The sequence below is a fragment of the Myotis davidii genome, unplaced genomic scaffold (genome assembly GCF_000327345.1).
Source record: "Myotis davidii unplaced genomic scaffold, ASM32734v1 scaffold83, whole genome shotgun sequence".
NCBI classification, from domain to species: Eukaryota; Metazoa; Chordata; class Mammalia; order Chiroptera; family Vespertilionidae; genus Myotis; species Myotis davidii.
This window is the reverse complement of record NW_006294121.1, coordinates 147,213-170,891: the sequence shown is the minus strand read 5'-3', so window position 1 is coordinate 170,891 and position 23,679 is coordinate 147,213. Positions and strand designations below refer to the sequence as shown.

The following is a 23,679-nucleotide window of genomic DNA, read 5'->3' as shown; positions in this document are numbered from 1 at the left end:
AAGCTGTCAATTTCTACAAATACCCAGCCCAAAACTAAGAAAAAAGAAGTACTCTTTGCCCCTTATTTGGGCCTAATCTGATTCGTACAATGGCAGGCAGCTTACCCTTTCAGGGTCTCCGGAGCATGTGAGGCTAGAGCAGGGCTGAATTACTACCCATCAGTGACCAGCCAGGGAAGTAAAGGGCTTCCCACCTCAGGCTTCCCAGTAATCTACATTTCAATAAGCCCCTCCGGGGGAGAAAAGATGTCTATTTCCTGTGTGTATCCTACTTTACCTAAATAGATACAATCTATAAGGGTGGTGACCAACAATACTAGTTAAGACATTTAGGTTTTATGAGCATGTTGACCATGCTGTTAATGTCTCTTTTTTTGTGTGTCAGTCCTCTCCAAAATGGCCCAACCTGAGTAGGGTGGTTCATTTAGAAGGGGGGGAAATGTGCACATCCCAGGTTAGGAGTTACTCCCATGGCTACCTAAAAGTTTCCAGAGAAAGCATGGAGTGTCTTTCATCTTGAATCATTATGTGTGGACATAATCATTGTTCCCTAGACAGAAAACACCAGGTCTCAAAAATAACCTGAGCCTCCACACAGCTGGAGCCCCTGCTCAGACTGTCTAGGCTAACAAGGTGGAGATTGCAAACCCTGTGGGTCATATTTGGCCCACAGTCGTGTTTTGTTTGGCCAGCAGTGTTATATAATAATAAAAAAATGGATTTAGCTGCAAACATTTTGAAATCCAGAGATTACATAGAAAAGCCCAGATTTCCAGCGCCTCTTAAAAACGTAATTTCTAGCTTCATGGGGTTTGCAGCTCTGTGCCCTCGGACTAGGCAGCTCCGGTGCACACCGTCCACTGGCCCCAGTCCACTTGCTTCGCTTATGCAAATTACCTGTCTGAGGCCCAAGGGACTTCTGATTTGGGGGCTCTGCTCCATTCAAAAGCCAGAATTAGAGTTTAGATGGACTCACTCACTCCACCATCAGGCTAACTGTTATAAATTTGGAAGGTGCTGGAGGGGGAGCCTCGCAACTTTGTATATCCTGATCCATACTGACTTCTTCACAAGGCCCGCCATGTTGCAAATGCCGCCACGCATTCAGTAAATATTTATCCAGTAACTACCTGATGTCTTGAGCATTGAGGATAAACAGAGATAAATAAACTCGCTATAGCAAATGCCTTAGAAGGTAATAAAAGATTTCTCCGGAGAGCCTCCCTGCTCATGGCCGAGGGACTTCTCCCACACATACTGATCTTGTAGCAGGCCACACTCATAAATCAAATTCCGGTGTCAGCAAAATTAGATGAAACATCAAGGCTGAAGCGACGGCTGTTAAATCCTCAAATGTCAAGGTTCTCTACATCTACTTTGTACCAGTAAAATCCAGCCCATTTTGGTCTTTACATGAAGGCTACACCTTGATGCGCACCTGGGAGGTTCCCATTTGCTCTCAACAATAAGAGGCACAACCTTGTTGTCTAGTTGCTGTCCTCCCACCCCCACCCACAGGGAGCATGTTTGTTTTGCTCCCGTACGGAGACAGCTAGGGGAGAGCTGTAAACCCTGCCCTGGGAGGAGGGCAGGTTTCCGGGAGGATGCTGCCCCCCCCCCCCCCATTAGAAATGACCTGGGGGTGAGGGTCTGTGCTCAGCTTCCAGTCAACTGTCTATCTCTATGGAGATGCGGGCCTGGTATTGCCCACTCTCATTTTTTTTTTTTTTTTAAAGAGAAGCCAGAAATCAGCATTCTTTTTTTATGTTGGCAACAAGTTCAAAATTTTAAAAAACACTGCGTGGGCCAAACAAAATATGGCCGGCAGGCTAATCCCAGCCAGCGAGCAGTCTGTGAACTGTAGGAGAGGCACAGGCTTCAGAAATGCAACTCCGCCAGGGCACGCAGGCCCCAGACACTTGGTATCCGTAGAAAAAGGGGCAGCTGTTTCCAGGGTTTTCTATAACATTACCATAAAAAGATCAAATTCTTCTTCTCGTCGAGCGATCATTTGGTTCAGAGTCTCATCGTCGGGTACTTCATCTTCTTCCTGGGGTTGAGAAACGGAATGATTTCACAGTCTTAGGGAGAGAGGGCGATGACTGCAATGAGGTACAAACGGGTGAGGGGAATCTGTCCCGTTCCTCAGGCCAGAAAGGGAAGAGAAGGGTCACTGGGTGCAGTACTTGCCATCAGTACTTTCCAAGTTACTCAAACCCTCTTCCCAGAGCAAAACCTATTTAGGGAGAACTGTAAGAAATACTGGTTCTCTTGGGCGTGAATCTTGATCCCCTTACTTTTAAAACAAATTACTTAAGGTCTCCCTGCCTCAATGACCTCATTTGAAAATGGGAGTGACATTTACATCACAGAGATTTAAATAAGGAAAGCCACGAGAAAAAAATGCCTAACGTTAATTCTTTTAACGCTATTAACCTTACCCCAAATATAAATGCTCATTTTCAAAACCTTACAAAAACATGAGTATGTGAAACTTTTGAGAGTAGGCACAGAGCAAGACCATAAAAACCACATATATGCAAGTATCTAGCCTTTTATGGTATGTTTAGTCAGTGTATCTCAGTGGGCATTATTATGCTAATGATGAGATTTGTGAATAGGACAACTGAATAACAAAACCCCTATAAAACTATACTTAATTAAAACAATTGAAATGAATTAGAAAAGACAATTATTTAAGAGCTAACATTTTCATGTTATATTATGTTAAACAAAGGAACATCATCTCTGCAAATTCCTCAGAAACTGGAAGTTCCCGAGCTTTTAGAAATGCTATGCTATGACTGCTACACTTCTAAAACAATGATTTTAAAAGTTGGGCATATCCTATGGAAGGTAACCATACAAAATTATTTTTATCACATGCTGAGTGAGCTTGTTAAAAAACGAATGGGGAGTAGCAGCAGAGGGAAGAAAGAGGACAACCCAGAATTTTGAACATCCAATTTCTTAAAAAGAGGCATTTTCATCTAGAAAGAGTGCGAGTGTGCCAACAGCTTAAATGAGATGACTGTGGGCTCCCAAGATAACATTTTATGCACTGCGTTAGAAATGAATGCAATTCAATCGAGTAAGAAATGGATGTTTTGAAAAATCGTCTATTCTAGTTTATCTTTAGATTGATTACAGTCAATGTGTCCAAATATTCCACTTCATCTGACAAAGACACAGATGAGCTGGGGGTGGGCTGGGACGCAGTACAAAGAGTCGGTGCATGCAACTTCTGGAGAAGGGATGTCCTGCTCTGCTCACCCCTTTCCCAGAACCACGCTGGCCTTCCACTGCCTGTAGTGGGGGGCTTGCACGTCCCCGCGCCCAGATAAGAAGCTCCCCTTGTAAACTGGCAAGAAGCCTGCCCGCAGTGGCCGGGCCCTCCGGAGAACAAACCCAAAGGGAAGTGGGCAATAACTCTTCCTGGGCTCCTTGTGCCCTAGTAATGCATAGCCTGTCAGCGCAGAGATGGCAGCCCACGCTGCCTCAGACACTCAGGACCAGAGCCTTTGTCCGCCGTCTCTTTGTGTCCCCGAACGCCTTCCCATCCGACACAGGCCACCCAGAAAAGGGTAACGTGTCTGGCACGCTGATCGCCAGGCAGGCGTGTGGAGCCCCTGCAGGCTGCTCACAGAGAAGCGAGAGGCATGGATGGCCACTCCAGGCTCCACCCTGCGCCCCCCTCAGGGCTGGGAGAGATCAACATCTCCCTGCCAAGCTCCAGGCGACCTGCATTCTCCCTAAACCAGGTCAGGTCCTACCTTCCCAAAGGCTGGGAGGGCTTGTCCTAAACGACGGGAGTGCTGTGATCTCCCGTCAAGAGACCAGAGACCGAGGGCTCTGCAGGATGGTGCAGGGAAAGGCAAGGAAGGCCCCTCCCCGCGCCTCTTGTCTCATCAGCGGGGTCTGTCCCTGACAGTGGCCTCTGCGGTCTCCTACCCGCCCTGCAGCAAGCAGCACTGGCAGTGCAATAGGCATGCTGGCTGCACCTCCCGGGAGAAACCGGGGAAGCATCGCGGGGTGGCCAAGCCGTGAGATGCCTGTGACAACTGCTTTTAAAACACTTGGGAAACTCACATAGGCTTTCTGTGCTGGGGATGGAAGACAGCAGCTAATTTATTCCTTTTCATTAACGCCGGCCCAGGAAGTTCTTTCAAGAACACAGAGGCTACTCCTAATCGTCGGACACCAAAGCCACTGTTTGATTTCATGAAGGTGGCTCTAATACCTCATTCTCCTCCTCATGCTCCAAGATGGCCTGCAGGAACGCCCTGCGCTCGTGGCTTGAAGACTTCTGATCGAACATGCCCGCCTGGATCACCTTCTGATCCACGTTGAGCTTGTACTTGGCGGCAGCCAGGATCTTTTCCTCCACGCTGTTCACGGTGCAGAGTCTCAGCACCCGCACCTCGTTCTGCTGGCCGATGCGGTGGGCTCGGTCCTGGGCTTGCAGGTCCTGCGGGCGAGAACAGGGCGCCGTGAGGGCCAGGTGCCTGGATGAGCCAAGAAAACCACTCGCCTACTGGGAGGGAACTACGGGAGGCTCACTTGACTCCACCTTCACTAATGGAAGATTTTGCTTTCATTTTTAAAATATACAAGCTATCTTCTTTGGAACGATTCAAGGCCCTTATTCCTAGTTGAGGGAACATGGGTTGAAATTAGCCAAGCCAACCGAAATATTCCTCAGGCTTTGAAATCCAGGTCTTGGGCTGTTTTTATCTGTCCCCAGGTTCACCATCAAAATTAATCCCTAACTAAAAAATAAATCAAAACAACAGTAAATCTGATGTTACCTACAACTAACTTTAAGTTGCAGGAATCACCTGTAAGGTGTTAAAACAACACTGAGCCCAGCTGGCGTGGCTGAGTGACTGAGCTTCCACCTATGAACTGGATGGAGGTCACGGTTCAAATCCCTGTCAGGGCACATGCCTGACTCGATCCCCAGTAGGGGGCGTGCAGACGGCAGCTGATCAATCTCTCACTTTCATCATTTATGTTTCTACCTCTCTCTCCCTCTCCCTTCCTCTCTGATATCAATAAAAATAGATATTTTTAAAAATCACTGAGTTATACATACATAAACATACATACATACATACATTATATATACAGTGATTTGCTCATGTAGCAAATTCCTGGGATCTAATTCTGTCAAAGACTCAAAATTTAGTTTGGGGAGTGAAAAGGATTCCTAGTAGGCTAATAAACTGGTACTACTTTTTGATAACCTTTTTGGGGATAGATAGTTGGCACTATGTATCAAAAGTGCTAAAATTCAGTATGGCCCCTGACCCAGAAAGCTCACTTCTGGAAACCTGTCCTAAGAAAATAATCATGGATGGGGAACAAAGTTGTACAAATAAGGATGGACTTCTCAGCATTATCTATTACTAATGATGTTTTTTTTAAAAAAGCAGAATTAAGGAAACATTCAATAACAGATTAAATAAATTATAGTCTTCGACTATATGCATGTACCAACATAGTATCATAAAAACTATATTGAAGATTTAATGACATAAAGCTATAAGTGAAAACGTATATATGAAAACAAGTTAAATGTGAATGTGTGTATGATGACCTTATATGTGCGTATTTATACCAAGAAAAGGCAGGAAGGGCAAACACCAACAAGCCAGTTAATGTTTATATCTCCGGGTAATAAAATTATAGGTGTTACTGAATGGTCTTCATTTTATTTTCCTGTGGTTTTTTTCTGCTTTAAACATTAGTCTTCTAATTAGAAAAAGGTTTTGCGCAGCTGGTGTGGCTCAGTGGTTCAACATCAAGCTATGAACCAGGAAGTCACGGTTCGATTCCTGGTCAGGGCACATGCAGGGTTGCGGCTAGATTCCCAGTGTGGCAGCCGATCAATGATTCTCTCTCATCATTGATGTTTCTCTCTCTCTCTCTCTCTCTCTCCCCTCCTTCTCCTCTTTCCCCCCTTCCTCCCTCTCTGAAATCAATAAAAATATCTTTTTAAAAAGAAAAGAATGAAGAAAAATGAACCAGAAGATGAGGAGGAGGAGGAGGAAGAGGAAGATGATGATGATGAAGAGGATGAAGATGAAGAATAAATGCTGCCCTGTAATGATGTGTGTGGAGTATGTGTGTGTGCTCTCCGGCAATTGTTTTGCTAAGAATGTGAATTCAAGTGCAGCTCAATATTAGCTTCAGTATAAAAACTGTACAGATTTTTGTGTAGCTGGTAAGATTCTTTGTAGAGAAAATACTTTTATAAAAAAAATGAAGGTTGTAGCTTTTTGAGGGGCTACTACATACAGTTAGATTTTAAGGCTTCTGATGGTAAATGTTTCTAAATATTTAATGGTTTCTTTAATTTCTTGTGTATGGTAGCACAGCAAACTCATAGGAATTAGTATCAATAGTAAATTTTTGGTTTTCTAGACTGTTGTATTTTGTTTAAAAATTTTGTAATAAAATTATGTATATTAAAAAATATTAATTAAAAAAGGGTTTTAATGAAATTTTTAAATTAAATCCTTTATAAAACTATGAAGCAGAGTTGCCTAGTTTTAAGGCTACACAATAAAAACTTGGCGTATCAGTTTCATTCATTCTGGTCCAGAGGATGGCCTCTGGGGAAATGCGAATTAGTTGTTTCATGGTGTCCCCGGCAGACCCATATACAGCTTTCGGGCAGAGGTCTGATCCCGGTATCCTGCGTCCCTGGCACTGACTGTGCACAGAGCTGATGCTCCACAGCTGTAAGCCCATCCTCTCAACCAGACGAGCTTCCTGTCACCCGTGCGGCACAGGAGGCAGCAGGCCAGGGTCTGCCCAGGGGCCCTGTCTTTGCTGCTGGGGTCTGTACAGTCAAATGACTAATTAGACAAAAGTTTTTCCTCAGAATATTTAAGTTACTATAAATATTGGACAGCTGAACCATGAACGCAGCTGGGACTCATCCAAATTCCATTATTTTCCAAAGAGGAGAAAGTGAGGTAGATAATTAAAATCCAGAGGAAGGAAAAAAATCCCTCAACTTCATTTTCAAGCCTTTAGTTCAATCGTCTCTCTAACACGTCGTCACCAGAGCAGCTAAGCAGGAGCCAAGATGGCAGGTTTTATGTCATCAACCTCTTGACCATCTCCCAGAACAGGGTCAGAAACCACTTCCACCAGGAGCCCAGGGGGAACCAGTCCAGGCTGTCTGGGCCCAGAGCAAACACTGGGCAACTGATCTCACCAAAAGGCTGGTTGCTTTTTTCCAATTTTACTTTATATTTTCAAATGTGAAAATCATCCTTTGTTTGCAGGTCGTACAAATACAGGTGGCGGGCCAGACTCAGCCCGTGGGTCACAGTTTGGACCCCTGTCCTAGAAGAAGTGGGTAAACCACAAAACAGTGGATGCAGCTGGCAGGAGAAAGTGGCAGGTGAGGGAGCAGAGGGTGTGGGGTGTCTTCAGACAGCGTAAAAAGGTTTTACATCATCGGGTGCTTATTGCAATTAGCTTTATTTTGCTTTTGTGATGGTGGCAGTGCTAAGTGCCTCACAGTTTCTGGTAGAGTGGTGTTTCTTTGTCGTTTTAAGGCCATCTATCAGTTTGGAAAGTGGCAAAAATTAGTATTTCTAGGCTGAAGAAGTTTATGCCACGTAAGCCTGTGAGTCCCTGAGCCAGAACGTCAGGGGTCGGGAGGACATTGTGACAAGGAAATAAGTGTTGTAATTATTGAATGGATGATTCGGTATTTCTGAGGTCTTGGTGGTGTGATATTTCATCACAATGATTTGGGTGTGATTATATCTGAAGCCAAAAACAGCCCGACAAGAAGGCCATCAAGGTGACTTTGTGGTTGACCATTTTGTAGTAACACAGCTTCAGTCCCATGGATTAAAAATAAAAGTACCAACCCATGTTTCCAATCAACAGTTTGGAGATGAAAAGTCTTGGTAACCCTGGGGGCTTTTATTGCTAATTCCACATCCCTGTTCTAGCTTTGCTTCTAGGGCCTCCAATTAGCAACTTTAAGGCTTTTATCTTTAATCTGTCCACCTCGGTCAAATAAAGCCCCTTTGTCATCAATATGCCTTGATTTTGATTCACCACCATACAGAATAGTCCCAGAAATTTCCTTCAATGCATGCAGAAGCCAACAAGTAAAAAAAGAAAAGCTCCATAACTTTCATTGTGGGGACTATGCAACATGTATGCAGGGTACAGGGTAGAAAGAGCCAAAAGCCAGGATGCAAACCCAAACCCAGGCAGACATGGGTGTGAACCTGGTTGTGGTCCTGGGCTAGTTAATACTGACGGGTTTCCTTACAGGTTTCCTGTAAAATAGTCTGAGGACTGCATGAAGTAAGTTATGCTACGTAAGTGCCTCAGTTTCTGGTAGAGTTGTTGTTTAATTCGTTCTTACCCTTTAAATAAAAGAAATTAGCACTCATCTATATCACTCTAACATCGCTGACTTCCAAAAATAAAGTAAAAAAATAACGGTTTGCCCAAACTAGTGACCATAAATGATAGATAAGAAAAATCCAGTCAGCCAACCTGATCAAACCAGGTAGAAATGAATCCACCCATGGCAGATAGAAATACTTCCAGAAATGTGTGGCCCAATGTGATAAACTTCTGGTAAATTAGACCTCCCAAAGTTTGGGGCCCTGTGTTTTAATTCATATACATTTAAAAGTCAACTGTTTGGTGTTCATGTAATTTACTTTGATTCTGGAGTTCCACCTTTAGGTGCTGGTCATAAAAGTTTGTGTGTGTGTGTGTGTATGTGTGTTTATGTGTGAAAAAAAAGAGGGAGGGAGGGAAGGAGGGATGGAGAGGGAGAGAGGGAGAGGGAGAGAAGAGAGGGAGAGAGAGAGAGAGAGAGCGAGAGAGAGAGAGAGAGAGAGAGAGAGATGCAGGCATATATGTCCCAGCATCCTTTCTCATGGTAAATTAGCATTTCCAGAAAGTGATTTCCTTTGGGTCTTAGAATTAGCACTGTACCAACGAAAGTGGACAACTGAGATGCCATAGAAATGTTTACCTCAGAAGATAAAATCTAGTGAACTCTCCATTCACCTACAGACAAGTTACTGTTTCTCAATGGAGATTCAGGGAGCAGCAAGGAGGGGAATCTAACATCCAACCACACTGAGCACCCAGGAAGAGAGAAATCACAAATTCCTTCCCCTAGACACCCAGCTAGCTCAGCACCTGGGCCACAGCAGCCACTCAGAAAGTGTTTGTGGAACAGATGCTGAATTCACAATGGTCCACAGGAGAGCTGCAGAGTTCTCACACAAATACGAATTCTACCAATGCTCTGGAGTGAAGTGTGGGATGTAAAACTACATCCAAATACTTCCTGAAGATTTGGAACCCTCTTCAAGGTCAGAAAGATTTAACGGCAATTCCACTGTAGTCACCTAAAGAGAGTGACAGGTGGGCACAGGCAATGGTCAGAGTTGGTGGCCACCCCGAGGTTAGAAACCACTGGTTTATTCTGTAAATCAGTGCTTGTCCGCTGTGTGAGAAAACCTATGCCAGACTCTCCTGGGAGCATCTGAATGTATAGAAAAGTCCATGGAGTCTGTATGGGTGGGAAGCACCTTCAAAATTGGGGAAGCAGGCATTTATGCTTTTGTAAAATCTCCCTCTTAATTCTAATGCACCCATGAACCCCAGCTTCCTGCCCAAAACTTCCGCCACAAGCCTTTTCCACCCAACTGTCACAGTGACCCAGTAAAGCAGTATTTTTCTGCATATTTACCATTGAGGTAACCAAGGTGCAGAAAGGAGCCCACGTGAAGCTGATGGAGAATTCATACTCATATGTGAGAGCCACAGTGTCCCTTTTTACTATTTTGAGTTAACATTGGTTCCAATATGAATCAAGCCTGACGAACAGCATCCACCCAATTATCTTACAGGCAGGTGCACAACTCCCAGCATAATTTACTAACCCAGGGCCACAAGGGACCCATTCGATGATTTATTAATCACCAAAAGGTAACTCTAAACCTACCTGCTAGAAGAACTTCATAGTTGATGCTCCACAGAATATTTTTTGATGATGATTTTAAGCAAAACACAGACTATAAACTTATCTGTCATATATGCAATGCTTGACCTACACTTCCTGAAACTCATTTTTCTTGACTGTGAGGAAGCGAATAGTAACAGTCACAATCTCACATGGCTGTGTGAAGGTTGAATGGAGCAATGTGCATGACGAGGCTGGCACGGAGTAAGGGCCAAGCCATGTGAGTTGCTCCTGTGTTGTTTTTACTTTGGAATACTTCTGATTTATCCTTCACCAACCAAGTAGTTCGGTCAGTGGCCATCCCAGGAAATGAGGTTAAAAACGAAGCAGAAACTAAGTATTTCAACCCTAAATTTGAGCTCTATCAAAGGTATGAATAAGACATCTCCATATGCTCCAAGGGAGATAAGAAAACAGCCGTAATAATGTGCGGGGCTGTTTTCCCTCTGCAAACATGGCCCACTGTGTAGAACTTTGCTCTGCCCCACCAATGTGAGTGATGAAACGGCTGGTCTTTTAGCTCCTCTCCGGGGGCAGCTAAGTCAGGGACACGCAGACCTGATGAGGATTCCAGTCGCTGTCAAAGATGACCACGGTGTCGGCGGCCTGGAGGTTTAAGCCCAGGCCTCCCGCTCTTGTGCTCAGCAAGAAAATGAAATACTGGGACCCAGGTTCGTTGAATTTCTTCAGCAAAGCAGCACGATCTTCAGACTTGGTGGTGCCTGAGGGGATAAGAAAAAGAAATTTGCCAATTAACTCCTGTCTGAACATGGCGCAGAGCAAGACAAAAAGGCCTGCTTCCCTGAGAAACAGACTCAGACTCCTCTCGGCATTGGTGAGGTAACCCCTGGAGGTTTCTGTATGTTTGAAAGGAACTTTGAAAATTTTGCAAGAAAGAAAGAAAAGAAAAATAATGGAGCAATCGAAAGAGACTTCTCTCAGATTAAGAAGGAACACTTTGTCTATCACCCAGAGTTCCAAAATGCTGAAAGAATATAAACGTTTTGGACTGGGCACCTCTGCAACTTCACAGGTTGTACAATATTCTTATGCTAACCTAAAACTCAACGAAAACGTTTTCTGGATATGTTCCTGTGCTTACCACCACCAAATATATTTTAAAACACACACACAGAGCAAAAAACGATGATTATGATGGCTTAAAGCAACTTTGCCGATAGGCATTAGTGTGAGGTCTTGTTTACGCCAAGAGAATGGAAACAAAAGGAAAATCAGTTGCTACTACACTGTCACCATGTGGACTGCTACTGAGCACGATCTGGCTGGTAAATACATAAAATGTGGAGGGAATATTTTTATCCTTGTAGCAAGGCTTGAAGCCACAATAATTAGAAGGGGGGTGGGGGGAAGAAGGAATCTCTCAGTCTGTTTCTCATGTTGACAGTTCAAAGGACGCCAAACTCAGCCCAACAGAGCGGCGCGTGACACACCTGGCGATGGCTCACCCCGTGGTGTCTGAGGAGATTCCAAAGCAGTGAGTAAGTGGAGCATCCCAACCGCAGGCTAAGGCGCTCACTTTTCGGATGCCAAGGCACCATACTGGTGTCCCGAAACAGCCACTCAATCACATGCCTTGGGTTTGTGATGTATTTACCTGAACTGCACTGTGGAAGGGAAAGGAATCTACATATTCTACCTGAACATATTTCAGCAGAGAAGTGGAGCTGCGGAGTTTTGAAAAAAAGGCCTGAGGCTGTTGGGAAATATATATGCACGTTACATGATAGTCCCTAACTGCCTGCTATACAAACATTATTTCTACATGGTGTTCTTTTCTTAAGGATGAAACTATACTAGCAATTTATTTCAGAGGATTAAAACAGCTCAGTGACTACGGTTAATGGAATCAAGTTACTATGAGGGTCAAGTTCCCAAACATGGGGGATCTGTTTTTCATATTAATAAAAGTAATAAGTACCCTCCTGAGGAGGGAGAAAGAGCTGATTGCTTGCATACAGCAGATGTGGCTTGGGGGGGGGGGGGGGACTCTCAGTTACTGAAGCCACGTTCTTTAGAGCTCATTTTACTTTCTAAATTAGATTTCAAGTTTAGTGACCTGGTCAAACTCTGCAACAAAGAACTGTTAAGAACTTAGAATTTGGGGGAGAATCACGAAATGTGCTTTGTTGAACGAGGTTTCAAACACGTGGGGCTCGTTTTTCTTTTATTTTCAGAACTACTTGTTCATGGGGAGCTACTTGTTCACGGTGTTCATGGAAGATCTGTTTTACCATGAAAACTTTTTGCCACCATCATCTTTCCAGTGACAATCATTTTTGAAAAATTACTCACATGAAGTAATGGTTCACATATTTATCCTCTGCTTTATGTAAATAATCAGCCATAGAAACGGAAAAGATGCTTCTAAAATTCGGAAAGGAGTTCCCAGGGAGAACTGTTTTCTGGTAGCAGAGTACAAAAACTGTGCGTCTATGTACTCAGGGGAGAAGTTCAGTTTTGATCCACTAAAAAATAACCAGTTTATGGTCACATGCATTAAGATTAATTAGTAGAGCCCTGCCTAAGTTGGTTGGAGCATGGCTCTGTACACCAAAAAGCTGAGGGTTCGATCCCTGGCCAGAGACTATGTACAGGAGGCAACCAATCGATGTTTCTCTCTCACATCAATGTATTTTCTCTCTCTCTTTCTCCCTTCCTCTTTCTCTAAAATCAATAAAAACATATCCTCTAGTGAGGATTAAAAAAAAAAGATTAATTCGTGGATATGCTTACTTGGGATGAAATAACCCTAGATGCAAAAACAAAGCACTGAAAAACAAAAGGACTATCAAAATTATTTGATGAAAGGAGTTTTCAGGCCCCATGACAAATACCTCAAGCAAACAGACCGACCACATATCTGATATATATTGAAACTATATAAAATAGCTGGGAACTTGACAAGTTATAAAACCAAGGGAAAATACAATTAAATCACTTTTCATGCAAAGCTATGGCATTTTTTATTACAATGTTCAGAACTTGCTGCATTACCATATCCATTAGTCAAAGGTTCCCCAAGTCAAGATCTTTGCTGATCATCAGCAATCTTTGGGATATTGCTCAGGGAGATTCAAACTACCTTGTCAGGATTTATCCACAGGCAAATAAATGCTCCTTGAAGGTGGCACAGGATTTAATGTGCACCCGGCCCAGGTTCTTCTGGACTTTGATGTAGCACATTACCAAGAATACAATTAATAGCAAGGGCAATTGTGTTGAGAACTGCAGAATTTGCCAGGAGGAACATACTGCCAGGCTTTCATAATTACTAATTTTAACTGAGTGTCAAGTGCTTTGGGAAAATTCGGCCTTCTAGGATGTAACTTCACCACTTGCTTTCACTCAAAAATCATTTCCAGTGAAAACAGACTATAATGGAATAGTAGCTAAAACCTATTCATGCAACCACAATCTTTGCAGAAAAATCTGCTTAGCTGTCATCAAGTGGTTTTTTTCTTTTCTTTCCTGAGGTCAAAAATCACAGACATCAAATTTGGCTGAAAATCTGAAGTCTTTGGAACTGGGTGAAGAGGGTGGTAGGTGGAAGTGGTACAGAAGCACGGGCACTAATTTATTCCCGTGTATATTGACTGTCTGCCCACCATGCTCTCCACCCCCAAAACACATGGCTGCTGGTTCCTGTGGGTGGAAATCTGTCTGGCCTTCTCCACCCATCTCTAATGCTGGATGGAACTTGCTGAGTTGTCTCCTCCAACCTAATGGGAAGGGGGTTGGCAGCAGGAACCGTGAGTGGCTCATTCATCTTGTACCTCTGGTGACTGGTTATTTTCAATCAATCAATCAAACTTTTTTGATTCAGTTCAAAATCATCCTTCAAATGCTGCTGAGAGGGCAGCAGCCTACATTTTCAGAAATGGCTATATCTCACTGGATCTGTTAAAGCAGCTAATTTGGAGACAGACCTAAGTCAGAACCTGGTTTCACCATTAACTCATCTCTCTAAAACCTTTGCTTTCTCATCCGTTAAATGGGGATCATGGCAATACCTCCGTAAACGGGACAACTGTAGCTGGCTGGCTGAGGAAATTACATTAACAGTGCACGAGAGGTGGGTGGCCTGCCGTCCCACATGGAGGAGGCATTCCATATACGTTAGCTCTTAGGACTGTTGTCAGTAGTAACAATAAGGACAGCAACCAACAGACTATAAAGATACTCTGAGACTGGGGAGAAAACAGGAGAGAGATTTGTTTCAAGGAAATCATTTCTGGTCAATTTCACAGACTTCAACATTCCAGGGTTGCTATCCTCAGGGAGCTGAGATTCAAAACAAAAAGCCACAGACTGGTAAACAAGTCATCTAGGACACCTGTGGGGGGCAGAGAGGGGGGCCAGAGGGCTGGGCTGCCCCTCCCCTGAGCACAATGGAGGAAGGTTTGCTTTCAGATGAGAGTGGCGAAGGAGAGCTGACCTCTCCCAGAGAGGGAGGGAGGGATCCGGGCAGAGGACAAGACAATGCAGGAGTGCTGCCAAAAGAGACAGACTGTGGAGGATGTAACTGCGTCCTGAATTCAAAATTACCATTTACCTAACCATTCATCTGTTGTTAGTGACATTGGAGGAGAGAGGTAAAAAGATTTTTAAAAATCAAGTCTATCAGAGGTATAATTCATTTTTTAAAAATACCCTAAGAGGGAGATCATGAAGAGAATTCATTTAAAACTCAAGTATGGCCCTGACCAGTTGGGCTCAGTGGCTAGAGCATCAGCCTGCGGACTGAAGAGTACCAGGTTCGATTCCGGTCAAGGGCATGTACCTTGGTTGCGAGCCCATCCCCAGTAGGGGGTGTGCAGGAGGCAGTTGATGGATGTTTCTCACTCATCGATGTTTCTAACTCTCTATCCCTCTCCTTTCCTCTCTGTAAAAAATCAATAAAATATATTTAAAAAAAAAACAACAACAAAAAACCCCTCAAGTATGGCTCGGCTAGCGTAGCTCAGTGGTTAAGCACTGACCTATGAACCAGGTTCGATTATGAGGTTATGGTTCGATTCCTGGTTAGGGCACATGCTTCGGTTGCGGGCTCGATCATCATCAGTATGGGACGTTCAGGAGGCAGCTGCTCAATGATTCTCTCTCATCACTGATGTTTCTCTCTCTCTCTCCCCCTCCCTTCCTCTCTGTAATAAGTAAAAATATATTTAAAATAAATTAAATTAAAACTCAAGTATGGCAAGTCTGAGGTTTGGTATATGTCTAGCTATGTCTAATTCATGGCAAAGGGAGGATAAAAATAAAACCTTTCAATGAAACATAAACTAAGTTAACATTTAACAATAACTTGTATATTGCACAAGATGAAAATTGGTATTAGTAATAATGTATTCTTCGGGGATTTACACCATCCTGGCTCTAAATTAGTTATTCCCACTTACCACTCTTTGAAAGTCTTAGCCCCTGCTATAGTATGAAAAGTATAGTATGTTTCATCTCTAAAGTACTGGGGCTGATATAGAAATCATATATCCCTAAATTCATACTTACTAATTTTTTAGGACATGGTCTTTAAAGTTCTCTCCTAGTATCAGGGAAATATTTTACACTAGTGGCCCGATGCATGAAATTCATGGGCCCCACACTCCCCTGCCCACTGCTCGTTCCAGAAGGTCGTTCCGCCCGTCCGGTCTAATTGCCATATTAGCTCTTTATTATATGGGATAGTTTGCAAAATCCAGGAAACAATGGAAACCTATCTCTTAATGTAACATATAGATATATTCTGCTTAGAAAATGAGAAGAGCTTTAATGATAATGAAATATAATCTTAACTGAACTATTTCAGTATTACTGAACAAAGGAGACATAGCCTTTATCCCCTTAAAACATGCCCTAACACAAAAAGCTAACAGCTTATAAAAATATTCCATATGGTGCAAAGGAAATAGATAATCCTAAGAGCAAGGAGGGTTTTTAAATTTTATTTCAGTTTCATTTAATGGTGGAACTTATGCCAGTAAATGACTCTAGCTCACTTGTATTGGCTTGTGTGTGGGGATAAACAGCTGTGCAAGGGATTTCAGCTTATTTTGAGTTTGAGGGTATGAAAATCGGTATCTAGAAAAGCGGCACCCACCCTGTTAGTTAATTCTTCAATAATCTCACCCCTCCTTTTCCGAGGAGATTGGATCTAAGTGCCCGTAATTTCTGTACTCTCAGGAGCAGGGCTTCGCATTCTAGTTCCTCACGTACTCACCATCAAGGCGCAGGTAAAGGAAGTTCCGAAAAGCAAAGTAATCCTCCATGATGGTCATGAGAGACGTCATCTGGCAGAAAAGCAGCACGCGGTGGTTAGTCGCTCTCAATTTTGGCAGAATACGATCAAGTAGCTCAAACTTTCCTGAGGCCCGATACAGCTCAGCCCTGAACCCAAAAATGCAAAACAAGAAGACAGTATTACTGCTGTCTTCTTGCAGGATCCAGTATAACTCCGCTTTTCATATTATTCCCTGTGCATCATAAACAATAAGTAACTGTGGAATGAATGAGTGAATATCCACTCCAAAGCAGTGAGTATATAATGGAAAAATAAAAATATATACAAAACTCATAAAGAGTGCATTACATATGCTACACAAACATACATGTATATGTTTTATTTTCTAAATCCTTACTTATTAAGCATATACAATTGTTAATTTAGGGCACTTAAGAGTCATTCAAATACTTAGTGAGCATCTACTCTGTGCCAAGCACAATGCTAGGCATGTGCATAGTGATAAGCAAAACAGAATCCCTGCCTTCAAAATGGGTCATCATAGATTGTGTAAGTACTAAAAAGGTACCAAGTTGCCAAGAGAGAACTTACAGCAACACATTACTACCTTCTTTAGAGGAGAGAGAGTTGGTCAAACTGCAGCCCCGGTGTGATGGCTGTTTTTGTAAAGTACAGTTTTATTGGGACACAGCCATGCTCACTGTGTTGTCTATGGCTCCTTTCATGCTACATGGGCAAAGCTGAGCAGGTGTGACAGAGACCTTTGGGCCTGCAAAGGTGAAAACATTTGAGATCTGGCCTCCAGGGGAAAAAATGCCAGCTAACAGGTTTCCAATGTCAGGGGTTGTGACCTCCCTGAAAAAAATAACAGTTCAGCTATAACCTAAAAGACTGAGCAAAAGGCAGCCCATGGAGGATGAAAGTTTGGGAGAGGAGAGGACAAGATACCAGGAAGTGGGGAGAATATGTACAAAGCCCCGAGGAGTAAAAAAGAGCCTGGTGAGACTGAGGAACTGGAAAAGAAAAGAAAAAAAAAAGGGGGTGTGGGACTTAAACCTAAGTGAGCAGAGAACACTGGGAGAGGAGAGCAGAGTGGCAGAGGGTGGGACGGGCAGACCTGCAGCGCTCCATTCACCACACTGCACCTGTCAGTTTTAAGGGCAATGGAAAGCCATTGATGGACTTTAAACAGGGGAGTGACAAGATCTGACATATATATGATATATATATATAGTTATTTTTTCTTTCCTTATTGATTAAGGTATTACATATATGTTCTTTTGCCCCCATTGCCCCCCCCCCAATATTTTTTATTTTTTAAACTTAAATGTATTGGGATGGCATTGGTGAATAGGATTACATAGGTTTCAAGTGTACATTTCTATAATATATGATCTGTATATTGCAATGTGTGTCCACCACCCAAATTCAAATCCTCTTCCTTTACCATGTATTTTGGTGATATATCTTTTTATAAGATCACCATGTACACTGTGCTGGAATGCATTGGGAAGGGGGCAAGAGTCCTGGCTTAGGCAGAAAACTCAAGTAAAAAATACATATGGTAATATGCCTCCTTAGTATGGCTTTGCAGTTGAGCATCAACCTATGAACTAGGAGGTCATGGTTGAGTCCCTATCAGGGCACATGCCCAGGATGGGGGCTCTATCCCCAGTAGGGGTTGTGCAGGGACTATATATATATTTTAAATGGTAATGTGTACTGCCATCAAATGGAGAAGAGTGTCAATAAGCTAAAGGAGAGCCGTTTTCCTCCACAATCACCCACTTTTCCCTTTTATCAACAAGGGTGTGTTGTTATTAAAACTTTATTGTATGACTGGTATTGTTAGAAAACTCTCCAGGGCACTTGCAGTCTAGGACAGTGAAATCTACCATTCGGTAGCTGATTTTACGACACAATACGTATGTGTTGTGTCTAAGAGACACATTTTCAACTGTAGGTTGTCCTAGTGTCCCTCCCCTGCTCTGAGAACTGACCTCCAAACACCCCCCGTGACCATGATCTTAATATGCAACCCTGGCCAACCTGATGGCACCAGCAGCGACCACAGAACCCAGAGAAAGGGGGGCAGTGGGGAGGCAGCAGAGCCTGGTGGCACTGCTTCTGGATGCGTTCCAATTCCTGGTGACATGGTCTGCCCTTGGGACCCAAGAATAAGTCCTGTGTCCTAATAATACCTTTTCCCTGGTGCCAAGCAAGCAAAACAGAGACTTCCTGTTATGCATGTTCCTTCTTGTTGCTGCAAGGCATGCTTCTCTTCAATGTCCACTGCTTATGAAAAATGTTTCCTATACAGACCGTATTTCTAACAAATTACTGTAAAGTCATACATATTTATAGTAGATGAGACATTTCTACTCCTACGAGTTAATACTAAATATCCACTTGAAATTTAATATGATAAATCCTCTTGAAGCCTAAGCTACACTATTGGTTATAAATAACAACCCTTGAAGCTTCGACAACATTTTTAGAACTAGGATACTATTAAATCTATTAAATGAGATCTATGTCCTTTGAATAGCCACTTACTCAAGGCATGTGGTGATTTATGCCACTAAAGTACAAGAGATGCTGATACATTTTGGTTCACAACTTCTGTAGGCTCTCCTGAGGGGAGAGGGCTAAGGAGGCTGGCTGTGTGTATTTGTATGACGAATAACACCAGAGAGAGAAAAGTTGAGGTAGGACCAACAAACTATTTTTTAGAAGAAAAAAAGTTTAAGATTTACCCATTGATGACCCCATTTGAGTAGCCCAGGTGTTCAGCAAAGGATTCCTTTAAAAGAGAGAGAAAAAGAAAATGAATAAAGAAAACCCATCAGATATGTAATTATTAACTTAATGATTACTCTTTTAGTGAGGTCATTCTATCTGTTTCTAGAGTACAATTAAACAAAATAATAAGTAAGATAAGATGAACCTGAAACTCAATGTCTTTGAAATCAGACTTTTGTTCTGCCAGGAATGTCTCTCCTGTGAGTTTCTGCAACCTTCTAGACTCTCCTGCTGAGATGACAGGGTTAGTTCATTCATCCAACAGCGATTAAACATCTCCTGGCCCCGGGCTGAGCTGGGACGGTTCGGGGGATCCAGAAACAACTGAAATATCTACCCCCAAGGAGCATAGAGTCGAGACTAGAGGAAGAGCTTTATATAAGCAAATCAAGTCTAAAATGTGCACATAAATACACTGTGAAAATACTTAACAGTGAAAGCAATGGTGATCATACACTCCGTGTTAAATCTTAGTTTAGTGAGGTCCTAACGTCCCCTGCACACTGTGCTTTTCTCTATTACAGATAAGGCCCTCCATGTATAGCGTCCCTCAGGGGTCCAGCTCTCACTTTAAAACACTGGACTTCATCACACAGCCCCCTCCTCCCGGCTGTGGGAGAAGTACCTGGCTGCCCTCCATGTGATTTCCACTCCCACTGAAGGAAAGGGAGACCATCTGGGGGAAGGAGAGGATGTCCCACCTTCCCATTAGCCACCAGCTGTCTCCTTTTTCTGCTTCCCTTCCTTCCAGAGGGACCAGATCTTTCCCTCTGGGCTCTCCCCTCAAATATGCTCATTGTTTATGGAAGGTCCAGCCCCCAGAACGCAGACCTGCGTGGACAACAGCCAAAAGCCCCACTCTGATGTTGAGAAAGCACCCCTTCTCTCTCCACAGGCAGCCAGAGCCATTCCTTACTAGATGTTTAGGTTCTAACCCTCTCTCTAAGCAGGGCTGTAAGAACCAAAGAGATATGTGTCACTAGATGGTGATATGATTAGGAATCAGCATCATTAAAAAAAACCTCGCCCTGACCGGTTTGGCTCAGTGGATAGAGCGTCGGCCTGCAGACTGAAGGGTTCCAGGTTCGATTCCGGTCAAGGGCATGTACCTTGTTTGCAGACACATCCCCAGTGGGGAGTGTGCAGAAGGCAGCTGATCAGTTTCTCTCTCATCGATGTTTTTAACTCTCTGTTCCTCTCCCTTCCTCTCTGTAAAAAATCAATAAGGTATATTAAAAAAACAAGCAAACAACAATAAAAAAACCTCTCACAACCTGTTTTCATTTCTCTGGTTTGAAGCCCCAGGGGAGCAGGGAGCCCCGTTGCGAGGCTGGGCTTCTGCTGTGACAGTATGGACAAAGGCTGTGTGGCCAACAAAGCAAAGACCAGGGCAGAAGGCACACACCGTCTCTGACCCATCACTAGTAACACATTAGCCAGGAACTGCGGCTCCCGTTTCTAGGAATGTGCTCCTGAACGTTTTTTATGTTGAAAAACTGCAAATCAGCCTGGTCGGTGCGACTCAGAGGTTGAGCCTGGACCCATGAACCAAGAGTTCACCGGTTCAGTTCCCAGTCAGGGCACACGTCCAGGGTTGCGGGCTTGATCTCCAGGGAGGTGCGTGCATAAGGCAGCCAATCCAGGCTTCGTTCTCATTGATGTTTCTATCTCTCTATCCCTCTCCTCTACCCTCTCTCTAAAGTCAGTAAAATAAAACTAAAAATACCTGCAAATCAAAGTTTGTTTTCCTACTGACTGCCATTCGAAATGCAAATACACGTGGAATAGAGGACATGCTACTTAACCTTCGCTCCTGTTACCATGGCCTTCTCCCTCCACCCTCCCCAGGTGCGCAGACGGAAGCTGGAGGAGAGACCGTGTCATCTCCCTTCCTGACAGGCCTAGCATGTTACAAAGATTAGTTTTGTATGATAACCAAAATGAGGTAAGGCTGACACTTAATTCTCACAACCTGAGTCCTCAAACCCCACTATGTAGCAGAGTAAACATCTTAAATTGTTTTTAAGAGAAGTGAGATGGTGGGTGACAGGTTAACCTGATAGGACCCCATCATAGACATGTTTTTGGTTCTTCCCAGCCCAGCCTACAGCCCTCCCCCCACCCCTGACTGAGTCATTGATACCTCACATCTGTTCAACATGTTATCAGTTTTCAAGATGCTTGCTATATGACTTGTTTTAAAGTTCGTCCTCTTGTCAGTCCTAGAATCCATGACCATTGTGACAAGTCAAGTACACTAGAGCTTGGAGAGGCTGAGTGACTTACACCAGGTCGGTTCATGTGAATAAAGTTCCTAAATGCAGAGTTTCACCCCCGTAGGCTCAATCTGCGTTATGAAGTGGCCTGGGGTATGGACTCATTGCACACTGAATTCTCCTTCCACTATATGTCTAATAGTTTAAATAGTTGTGCTTGTTGGTGGATTTTTTAAAAAGTATATTATTATTGATTTTTTACAGAGAGGAAGGGAGAGGGATAGACAGTTAGAAACATTGATGAGAGAGAAACATCAATCAGCTGCCTCCTGCACGTCCTACTGGGGATGTGCCTGCAACCAAGGTACATGCCCTTGACCGGAATCGAACCCAGGAACCTTCAGTCCCCAGGCCGACGCTCTATCCACTGAGCCAAACCGGTTAGGGCTTGTTGGTGGATTTTTAAAAAAATATGTTTTTATTGATTTCAGAGAGAGGAAGAGAGAGGGAGAAAGAGAGAATCAATGAAGAGAGAGAATCATTGATCGGCTGCCTCCTGCACGCCCCCTTCTGGGGATCTAGCCTGCAACCTGTGCATGTGCCCTGACCAGGAATTGAATCGCCATCTCCTGGTTCATGGTTCGACACTCAATCACAGAGCCACACTGACAGGTGGTGGATTTTTTTTTATTTTTAGTGTTGTTGCTGATGTCATTTTACCAGATCTAGGGCTTTTTAGTGTATAGATAACTCTGCCCTTGGACTTGAAGGCAAAAGCAGTATCAGGAGTCTTTCTAATTCCCCACCAGAGTTGGAACAGGGCTCCAGTACAGGGAGAAGGCGTGCAATAAATACTCTGACAAGCACAGCTACCAAAAACGAGGGAGAAAAAACGAATTGCCAAAGTCATGCATACTCAACCTCATTCTTATACTGTGACTGTTCACTCTTTTCCTCAGATCCTTCCATGTGTGTATGTTTTAATTGCGGACCGGACCCCGAGCCTGCAGGGACTTGCCCCAGGCCCCTGCCCATGTGCGGTGGGAAGCAGGCACGACGCTGGCGAGGTGCTGCCCCTGGGCCACCGGCATCAACAGCAACACTGAAGGCTGGAGACTACAATGTGGCTCCTTCCTGCCGCTCAAGTCCATTGTTCCCACTGGGTGAAACTCTGTCAATTTAGGAAACTTATTCACATGGAGTGAATAGGGCAGAAAATGTCCTCACCCCTAGAAATAGCTTCATAAAGACCAGGGCAGCGGTTTACAGCCTGAATTTACATTGTCTCGATGGAGTCCAGGGAGGAAGAATACAAATCTAAGTAACCAACCAAGGTCAGCGTCTTTCACAGAGAAAATATTTCAAGAACATCTTTCTCTTCCACAGGTATAAATACATTATTTTAATGTTTTTTACAGCATCCTCCTGAGGAAACTGGATATATTGATCATTATCCTCCATTTCAGAGCGCCTCACGTAACAAGGCAATTCACAGTACTTACCCAAACCCACATAATGAGCCATAGCTTACAACGTTTTCTCACCACTTTAGACTCATGGCTGTAAAATTCCAGATGCTCAAGTGCTTGGTGCCAAAAAGCATCCATGACCAGAAAATTCACATTTGTTAATTCTTCCCGTTAAGCTATCTGACGGGCAGAACTGTCATTTCAACGTCCATACACGTTTTAACCGTGTTGTATTTTTCTATTAAAAAATTTTTAAGCAGTATTAGTAGGAAGAGCACAAGCAGGGTCAGGATCAAAACAGAAAACACAGCCTGGCCGGCCTGGCTCACTGACTGAGCGTTGACGTCGACCTACGAACCAGGCAGTCACGGTTCAATCCTGGTCAGGGCACATGCCTGGGTTGTGGGTTCGAGCTCCAGGGTGGGGCATGCAGGAGGGAGCCAATCAATGGTTCTCTCTCATCATTGATGTTTCTGTCTCTCTCTCCCTCTCCCTTCCTCTCTGAAATCAATAAAAATATATTTTTTAAAAACTTAAAAAAACAGAGAACACCGACTTACTTCAATGTGCTGAAACATATACGGGTGATTGCAGATTTTTCGCAGCTGCATGATAGTGTTCATGAGTGTCTTCGCACCCCCTTTCCCCTAAGAACACGTGGAGAGAGTCAAAATAGAACAAGTTATTAAAGGATCGGATGATTCTAATTGTTAAAAAGTGAGCTTTTCTACAAGAGGCAAAGGGCTGTCGGTCTCCGTAACCCACACCTCATGTGGTCCAAAGCTCCTGCTAAAATAGGGCGGTTTCTGGGTTCGGTATCACACCGTTCTTGTGACTAACATCCTCCAGGAAGGAGTTATGTCAAGTCGATGGGTTTGTGACATGACTGTCTATTCCCTAGGATTC

The 23,679-nt window shown here is 43.6% G+C and overlaps 1 protein-coding gene across 1 annotated transcript in view; it reads right to left on the bottom strand.

The window, feature by feature from the left end:
- Nucleotides 1–23,679, bottom strand: part of SMARCA2 (SWI/SNF related, matrix associated, actin dependent regulator of chromatin, subfamily a, member 2) — a 185,147-nt gene that overhangs the window by 82,466 nt on the left and 79,002 nt on the right. Inside the window, exons 22-27 of the mRNA XM_015566893.1 lie at nucleotides 23,334–23,420; nucleotides 19,043–19,089; nucleotides 16,266–16,432; nucleotides 10,586–10,749; nucleotides 4,241–4,468; nucleotides 1,973–2,050 (exon numbers count right to left, since the gene is read on the bottom strand). Of these exons, the coding sequence (XP_015422379.1) occupies nucleotides 1,973–2,050; nucleotides 4,241–4,468; nucleotides 10,586–10,749; nucleotides 16,266–16,432; nucleotides 19,043–19,089; nucleotides 23,334–23,420 (771 nt within the window). The remainder of the gene's footprint in view (nucleotides 1–1,972; nucleotides 2,051–4,240; nucleotides 4,469–10,585; nucleotides 10,750–16,265; nucleotides 16,433–19,042; nucleotides 19,090–23,333; nucleotides 23,421–23,679) is intronic.